We start from the raw sequence: 8,756 nt of genomic DNA on the forward strand, positions 1-8,756 counted from the left end.
TTGCAGTTCCCACAATAACAGGGGAATTTAAAGCAAATAAATAAGTAAACAGTACAGTAGACATAGATAAATTTCTGTCCTTTGGGATTACTGGTGAAAGGTTACCGGATAACACATGCAATATGCATGAGGAAGCTCCAAGTTTCAACTAATCTGTTAGTAAGCACAACACTAAAAGTTTCATGGAATTGAATATTAATAGATTATTGTGGGAAAACTGATATTGTTGTGCGAGGGAGAAGGCGATCGTTCCCAGGGAAGGGCAGCCACCAGCATCATTACTTAATGATGAGAGAGGGAGACACAAGACTGGTCTCTAAATGACACAGAGAAGGAGGAGGGGATTGTGGGAGATTAAGAGAGCTATGTGCTGTTTGTTATACACTGCAAAGCACTGCAGGATGTTTGTTGAGCGACGCTCTCATTTGGGACAAAGACAGAGCCAGCAGGGGACCCTAAACTTGGCTGAGGAGAAAAGGCAAAAGCAGTGCATTGTTTTTCGATTGCCTTGAGAGGAGGATCTGAGGAGCACAAAGGATTAGACTGCAATGTTGTGCTTATTCATCGATGGGATCCAACTTAGAAATGGAAAAAGCGGAGTAAAGTTGGAGTCTCATGTTGTTGCTAAGCAGTTTACTTTGGATTTGTGGTTCAGAAGTTTCTTTTTCTTGTGTCTTTTTCATTTTTTGGAGGGAGAATGGGATTAACTAAGTGAGCCAAATTGCTCACTTGTGTGTAAGTGTTTTGAACTTTCCCGCTTTCCGCTTTCACATAGACACACTTTTAAGTCAGTAGCAGGAAATGTGTTTTAACCATGAAAACATTTAAGATACCTAAAACTAGCTAAGAAGAAATTTATTTTTGAGGCAAAAATCCCCTTCTACGTATTTTGCTAATATACTATTGCATCATAAACTCTAAAAATGTATTATATTGTAACATAGCCTTATTGTTGAAATTAGATTAGATTAGATTAGATTAGACATAGATGAGACTTTATTGATCCCACAATGGGGAAATTCACAGGTCAAGGTAGCAACAGAATAAAATGCAAGAAATGCAAATGTAAAAAAATGTGCATGCATAAACATAGTGCAAAAAACAAAGAATATAGAAATAGTAATGACTGCATTTCTTGACATCTTTTGACTGTGTGAATTCATTGAAATTTCAAGGTTAAAAGCTAAATTATGTGGGGCTACAGTTATGTTTGTACTTGTTTGAGATTAACCTTGCAGTCATGTTCTTCATTTGTGCACCAGCTGAAAGCAGCTGGTGGGGTGTAAAAGGATAACTTTTTAATGCATCATACTGTGTCTCATTTGATTCTTATCTGACCAGGGACAGCCACAGGGATTAGAAAACGGGAAAGATACAACTTCCAGAAAAATGACCTTTGGAATGTATTCAATCTGTTTCCTGGTGCTGCTCTATCTCTTCCATGGCTCTGAGGAGATCTGTCCGTCCATGTGCCTCTGTGTGTCTGATATAGTGAGCTGCAGCTCCAGCGGTCTGACCAAACTACCTCAATCTCTGCCCTCTTTCTCCGTCACCTTGGACCTCAGCCACAACCATTTTTCCTGGCTCGGTCCCGGCAGCTTCAAGAAGATGTCCAGGCTGGAAAACTTGCAGATGGCTCACAATCAGATCAGAACCCTGGGGTACGGTGTCTTTCACAATGCGTCTGGCCTTAGGCACCTTGACCTGTCATCTAACAGGCTGCAGGTGGTGGAGGAGCACTATTTCCAGGGTCTGTGGAGGCTGGAGGAGCTCCTTCTGTTTAACAATAAGATTGCACAGGTGGAATCTGGCACACTGAGTGGTCTGAGCAGCTTAAAAAAGGCTTATTTCAGCCTCAACCAGATCACACACTTTCCATTCTTCTCAATCCGAGACCACAGTCATCCTTTCCTGACCATGCTGGACCTGTCATCCAACCGTCTGAACAGATTGCCATGGGAGGATGTGAAAGCGTTGCCTGGGTTGGTGCAAAGGGGGTTATACCTTCACAACAATTCTCTGATCTGTGACTGTTCCATGTACAGCGTGTTTTGGCACTGGCAACTACGAAACTATGACTCAATGAAGGATTTTACAGATGAGCACACTTGCACCATCTACGGGGACTCGCATGCTTCTATCAGATTCCTGCTGCACAACCGCTTCTTCCACAACTGCACTGTGGAAAAAGCCGTGTCAGAGCCTGTGACGGTGTACCTCTCGGCAGTGTCAGTTTCAGAGGGGGGAAAAGTGCATTTAGACTGTGAAACATCCCTCAGAGGCGCAAACCTCTCATTTACATGGCTCTCTCCCAGCAAGGGGCGTATCACCCAGGCTAGCGTAAATGACACGCTAATTAACGTTTTTGCTAATGGTACCTTGGAGATTCAAGGAGCCAAGGTCAATGACTCAGGTCTGTACGTGTGCACAGCTGTGGATATTAAACAGGCACTGAATGCAACCCGGGAGGTGAATGTGACAGTGGTGCTGCCTGCTCAAGAAGCGTTCAACACAGGCTACACAACGCTGCTGGGATGTGCCGTGACTTTGATTCTCATCCTCATGTACCTCTACCTGACTCCATGCCGCTGCAGCTTCTGTAAACAACCCAAACCTGCAGCCAATCCCACAGCCGCCTACAACCCAAACGCTCTAACCTCTGTATTCTCCCCCTCTATGAGAGATGAGCATAAAATCCCCACTGATAAGCATGTAGCATTCCTGGAGCCTATGATGAGCGATGATGGAACAGAATGGACACCTAGAAGTTAATGTTTTCTCGAGACCTCTGGACAAACCAAAACTCATTACTCAGGAATTAGCACAGATCCGTTGATAGCAACTCTTTTCTGACTGCCAGCTGCAGTTAAGACTTCCTGAACATGAAAACAGGTCAAAAAAAGAAAAAAGAAAAAAAAAAAAACCAGCAATATCTTCTGCTCTAATTCTGCTCGCCTCTGTCATCTGGCCCCTGGTTGAAATTGAAAGTTTTACTGTGGTTTATTTCCCATCTGAACTGACACTGCTAAATCACAGTACAGCCATTATCGGCCCTAAAAATCAGCTAATAACTTCTCCATGCACTCAGGTACGCCACTGGGGGGGAAATATTTCTTTTGAGATCAGAAGACTATCTAGCTCGCTTTTCGCAGAAAGTGTTTAAACAAGATGAAAAGCTTTGGAAAAGCACTTTAAATGTATGACTGTAATGGATTGTAGGAAGTAAGTTCAGCCTGTGTATCGTAGTTGAAGGTACTTTATAATTATGGTAGAGATAGGCACCAGCACGACCCAAGCAGGAGATCATATAGCTCATATATGCTTTCAATACATAGCTTGAACATGAGGCACCTAAAACCCTGTTGAACTTCCAAACACCTTTGTTCTCTGTGTTCTTATAAATGATGCAGTCCCTTTAGATCAGTTGTCTGTCCTGCTGATACAATCTTGGTTTTGAACACAACGATCACATGTTTCAATAAAAGAATTAAGACCCAATGAAGAACCAATGACTCATTCTGTGCAGAAAATATCGCTTTAAGCAAAGAAAGTCTTATCTGGGACAAAACAGTGGTGCATCCTGCAGCGATCCATTAGACATATACATATCTCCTACAAACCTGTTGCATTAATCTGGCAACAAAAAGCATTGAATTTCTATCCTTTGCTTTGCTTATCTGGCACATAGTGAAATACAGAAATCAGGAGTGTCAACAACCCAAAAACAAACACCAAATGGACCGTTCTTCAAAGACAGCATCTCTTTGATCAGACACAGCACAGCACTTTGAACGCTGCGGAACAAACACAGCCACAAAATTTGAAGTGAAGTGACAAATACTTCACGCGGCGCTGACGCAAACCCGCAGGGGGGCATTACTTTGTATAGCTTTATGATTTTTTTTTAATTCAGTCTAACATGCTTCACGATGACAGAATTACACACCGCGGCATCAGAGATGAAAGATGTTGAAGAAGGACTTTGCATGCAGTGCCGCGGATGTTGAACATAAGTGTGTGGGATGAGAACATTAAGTCGATGACATGAAAGACCAAAGAGAGCATATGGATGGATGGAGATGAAGGGATATTCAAAAGCTGATGAGGCAAACAGTAGCCTTGAAAGAAACAAATCAATTTTCTTTAAGTCCAAGCATCCATAATGTATTTGATTGTACTTTAATCTCAATGCAAACACTGGGTGGGACTAAGGATTGCATCCAGATTGAATAGGATTAGATGTAATCCCTCATATAATGTCAAAGAGATGCTGTAGGAACTGCACATCTCACAAAAGTGAACAAGTCAGAAGAGGAGGCTTCTTTGATTATTTCTAAATCCTTAATTAAAACTTGACTCCTTTCAGGCCTGAGGAGGCTAATATTGTTGTGCAACTTGAATGTAAATCCACAGACCAAAAAAAAAGGGAAAAGGTGGGGGCTTCAATCAAATGGGCAACGGTGCATAAAAGTGGGACAGTTTGATCACTGCTGAACTCTCAGGGATTAAACAGAAATCCTTTTGGCTATGAGAGCACTGTATTGCAATGCACCCCTCCATTTAATCACACTGCAGTTACCATTTTGATTTTTTTTTTTTTTTTTTTGCAAACTTCAAATGTGTTTGCAATGATGAGCACGACTCAAATTCCTGAAATAGGTTATATAACACTATGTGAATGTGTGATGTAACAACTCCTGTCAGTCTGACATGACCCAATGTTTTTCAGCGACACTGTACTAGAGATATTACGTGTGAGATGAGTTCAGGGTTAGGTTTTAGGAGATTACAACAAGGATAAAAACCAGGTGCTTCGTCAATTTCAGTATTTCTAAATCCCTCTAATCTGGTTGTGCTCTCTGACACAGCACACACAGCTGGGCTGGGATTTATTGTTTGTGATATGATTAGCAGATGGGTTAAAACATAGAGGACATGATTTGAGCATTTTATGAAGGGTTTTCTATTTTACAGACGATCCACAGGTGACCCTGGTTATGTAAGGATGCTGCTGATTTAGGAAACAGCCTCAGTGTGGGCTGTATGATGGGCCAAGTTAGTATTCTGATGCCATTTGGTACCCTGCATTTCATTTTAACCTTGTGACAGCAGGCACTTTACAGACAAAGAGAGACCTCAGCGTTACATTTGGACAAAGAACTGTAAAAGCACACCATAAATAATCATTTTGCATTATTAAACTGTTCAGCATTTTCCTTTTTACTTGACACATCAAGAGGCTGTTAACAGCCTGATGTCAGCACCATTAAAATATCTCCTGGTTAATTTGCAGTTGAGTTCTGACGTTTACATACCCTTTTGTTAAATGCATCCAAAATCAGATTCAGTCACACTTCCAAACATTTCATTTCAATACAAAGTATAATCCCTGTGTTAGTCCAGATAATTTATTTTGATGATGTGAAATTTCACAGTAGATCATATTTAACTGAATCACATTATCATATTTTCACAGGGTAAACATTTTACATATTATACAAGCTCACATTTGGTGGCGCTGCCTTTAAATTGTAACTGTAAGATGGATCAAATACCTCGTAGAAGTACAAGAGTCAGGTTTGTTGGTCTCCTTGGATTCACTTTCAGCTCATAAATCCTCTATTGGATTAAAGTCAAGGCTTTGTGAAGGCAACTCCAAAACTTTATTGCCCATATTTTTTGGATCATTGTCCTGCTCAAAGATCCATTTGCATCCAAATTTTAGCTTCTTGGCTGATGTCTCCAGACAGAGATAGCGCATAATTTTCCTTCTTCATGATCCTATTAGCTTTGTGCAATGCACAGTCGCTCTGCAGAAAAACAAACTCCAAGCCTCATTTTTCTTAATCCAGATACAAAATGTTGATCAGCTGCATTTTTGTCTCATCTGATCAGAGAACATTTGTCGAAAAGGTAAGGCCATTGTCACAACACTCATTTCCAAACACATTTTTTTACTCTCTTTACTATGGATGGATATGTTTTATACCAGTGTCCTCCAACATCTTTATCTGCTTCTTTAATTTTTTTCTGTGATACTTTGGGACCAGTTCCATCAAAGTACCTTAAAGACAAAGAACCAGAAACATCCAGTTTAAGTTATTTATCACCTATTATTATAATAATATTCATAAAAATAAAGGTCATTTCTTCTACTTTACAGAGAAAACAGGAGAAAAACTGACTTTTTCATCAAAATATATCATTAACAGAATATAAAAACAAGTGTTTACAACCGCTATTTATCAAAATACATTGGTTTTATTGGTGAATCAATGCTGAAGAAGATGAGTGTTTCTACTTTCTTTACAGAATCTCTGAACATCCAAATGGATCATTTCTGCCACAGAGAAGCTGAGGAAGTGTATTTTTCATGAATTATTCCAATATATTGATAGGATTAGTGGTTCAAAAGTAATAAAATATTTTAGATCAGCAGAGGCTGTTGGTTGCCAACAGCTGTTTAGGTCTTTGAAGGTTAATCCTTCAGAGCCAGTATATACCGTGGATGCATTTAGATCCATAGCATTTTTTTTTTTTTTTATGTGCTATTGTTTACAAAGATGACCATGATACCTACAATTCTGCAATGTCTTCTGAGGTAAAAGAAGGTATTTAATCATTTTTTTAAAGTTTGAGCAGATTTCTTGGACAGATTTTTGGAGTTTCCATTGGTGACAAATGAAAGCCAGAGGTCATAAATTACAAGCACTGGTACATCCCACGTGACTGCTGGTAATGATGATTCTCCAGACAGAAGTTTCTAAAGTCGTGATATCAATATATGGAAAAAAACAAACTAAGCTTCACAGGCACAGTGAACTTTGTGTGTGACCCTGTGAGATAAAATAAAAGCAGAAACTAAACATTCTCTCAAATTTTCTCCTGACATGTCAGAAGTTTTTGGCTAAATGAACAAAGAGAGGGAAAATTTATCAAAGTGAAATTGTGTGGAATTTTAAGGCTCACCTCGGCTGCATGTACTAACATTTACACTTCAATGGGTTTTCTTAATAAGTATTAACCTGCACAGAGACGGGCAAACATTCATGGCTCAGTCTTTCTCCTTTTTCTTCAAATTATTCTGAACTGCTTCAACAAATTACCCAGATGTAAAGGAAGGGCCCCTGGATGCTTGAAAGAACGCCTCTCTGCAAAGAAAAACACTCCATCAGGCTTCAATTAAAGTATGCACTTCCCTTTCCAGAATAATTGTTTTTCCCAGATCAGTTGGGCGCCAGGGATTCGAAATCATCTTATTCACGAATCTAATTACTATAAAATAGGGAGCCTGAAAAGGACGTGTTGAATTGCTTTCATTGGTGGAGGGCTGCCTTGACTGTCAACAGTGGCTATTACTGAACTGTCAAAACAGTCATCAGGCAGCAGTGGAGGTATCCACCAATGGGAGATACATGCACATCTCACCACAGACTGTGACAAGGCCCAGTGTCACCAAACCAACTAAATCTCTTATTTCATTCTAATTGGACAGTTTACATAGAATATGTGCTTGGAATACACACAGAGAACGTTGTACTGTAGATCTTTTTTTTTTTTTTAAAGAGGTGGGCTGGTTGTGTCTCAAAAAAGACTGAAATAAATGTGTACCATCACTCAGCAGACAACAGCCTGTTTATCATACCTCTGCACTGAATATGAACGCAGGCCATGTTCTGGGTTTAAACATCAGCTCAACAGCTTTTTTTTTTTTTTTTAAGCTGTACAAAGCAGCTGGAAGTCCGATATGTTAAACAGGATTCTGGTCTCAGTCAGACCAACACTGTGCCTGAATTAATCAAACATAAAAGAGCACAAACAAACTTGCATATCCAGCAAAGCAGCTCGGTCTAAGGCATTTGCTGGGAACAGACTTTCTCTCTATCTCTCTGGGTTTTATGCGCTTCACTGAATAGAATTTATTTAGGTATTATAAGATTTGACAAGCACAATGACCTCAAAGTATTGTGAGCTTCATGTTGTCGCTCATGATCACTTTGCAACCACATTCTCTTGTCGTTTATTCTGCCTCTGTGTTCAGCTCGTGTCATTTCTTCCATTGGATTTATTGTATATTGTGATGTTGCTTCCTTTGTTATTAGATATCACTCCTGTCAACATAAAGACGACAATGAACTTTAATGAAATAGTTTGCTTCCACTCAAAACAAATCTTCAATAGAATGACTGAAATTGTGATATAATGTTTTTTACACTTGCGTACATACACAGCTTATTGGGTACTTTTCCTCTTGGATTGGTCACAAGTTTATTTACATCTTTCTATGTCTCTACGCTACAGTACATTTTAAGCCAGTTTCAGTTACTTCTGAAACTCCTGTCCATAAAAAATCCTAAAATTAAAAATGAAATTCATTCTGATTATGAGGGAAGTACTTTTTCCTAGTCACCTGTCATTCAAAGGGAATTTTAACTCACAGGCTCGCACTAAAAATAAGCCATAAACTAGTGGAAAGTGGAGGATTTCCATAATCTCAGGTGTTGAGGCAGGAGAAGTGATACTCAGTTCCACTCACTCATACAAGACCAGAGCTACATTTTCAATTCAAGGCCACAGCCCTACTTCCTGAACGCGTTACCTGAGGAGGTAACACAAAGGGAACTCCACAGTTCATGCCATTTGATCAACATCGGACCTGCCTGAAAAGTAAACATGATCTTCTTGACAAGGCTTTGTTTTCTGTTACTGATAAGATAATCTAATTAACTGAAAGAAAATGTATTACTTTTGACAGG

The 8,756-nt window shown here is 39.6% G+C and overlaps 1 protein-coding gene across 1 annotated transcript; it reads left to right on the top strand.

Moving 5' to 3' along the window:
• Positions 1–374: 374 nt before the first annotated feature.
• Positions 375–3,498, top strand: LOC115422077 (amphoterin-induced protein 3). The gene is made up of 2 exons (XM_030138133.1): positions 375–735; positions 1,342–3,498. The coding sequence occupies exon 2, from the start codon at positions 1,390–1,392 to the stop codon at positions 2,770–2,772; it is 1,383 nt and encodes a 460-aa protein (XP_029993993.1). The 5' UTR covers positions 375–735; positions 1,342–1,389; the 3' UTR covers positions 2,773–3,498.
• The last annotated feature ends 5,258 nt before the right edge of the window (positions 3,499–8,756 follow it).

This window comes from Sphaeramia orbicularis, chromosome 7 (genome assembly GCF_902148855.1).
Source record: "Sphaeramia orbicularis chromosome 7, fSphaOr1.1, whole genome shotgun sequence".
Classification (NCBI taxonomy): domain Eukaryota; kingdom Metazoa; phylum Chordata; class Actinopteri; order Kurtiformes; family Apogonidae; genus Sphaeramia; species Sphaeramia orbicularis.

Coding starts and splice junctions, on each gene's coding strand:
- LOC115422077 (XM_030138133.1), top strand. CDS start 1,390: ATGACCTTTGGAATGTATTCAATCTGTTTCCTGGTGCTGCTCTATCTC.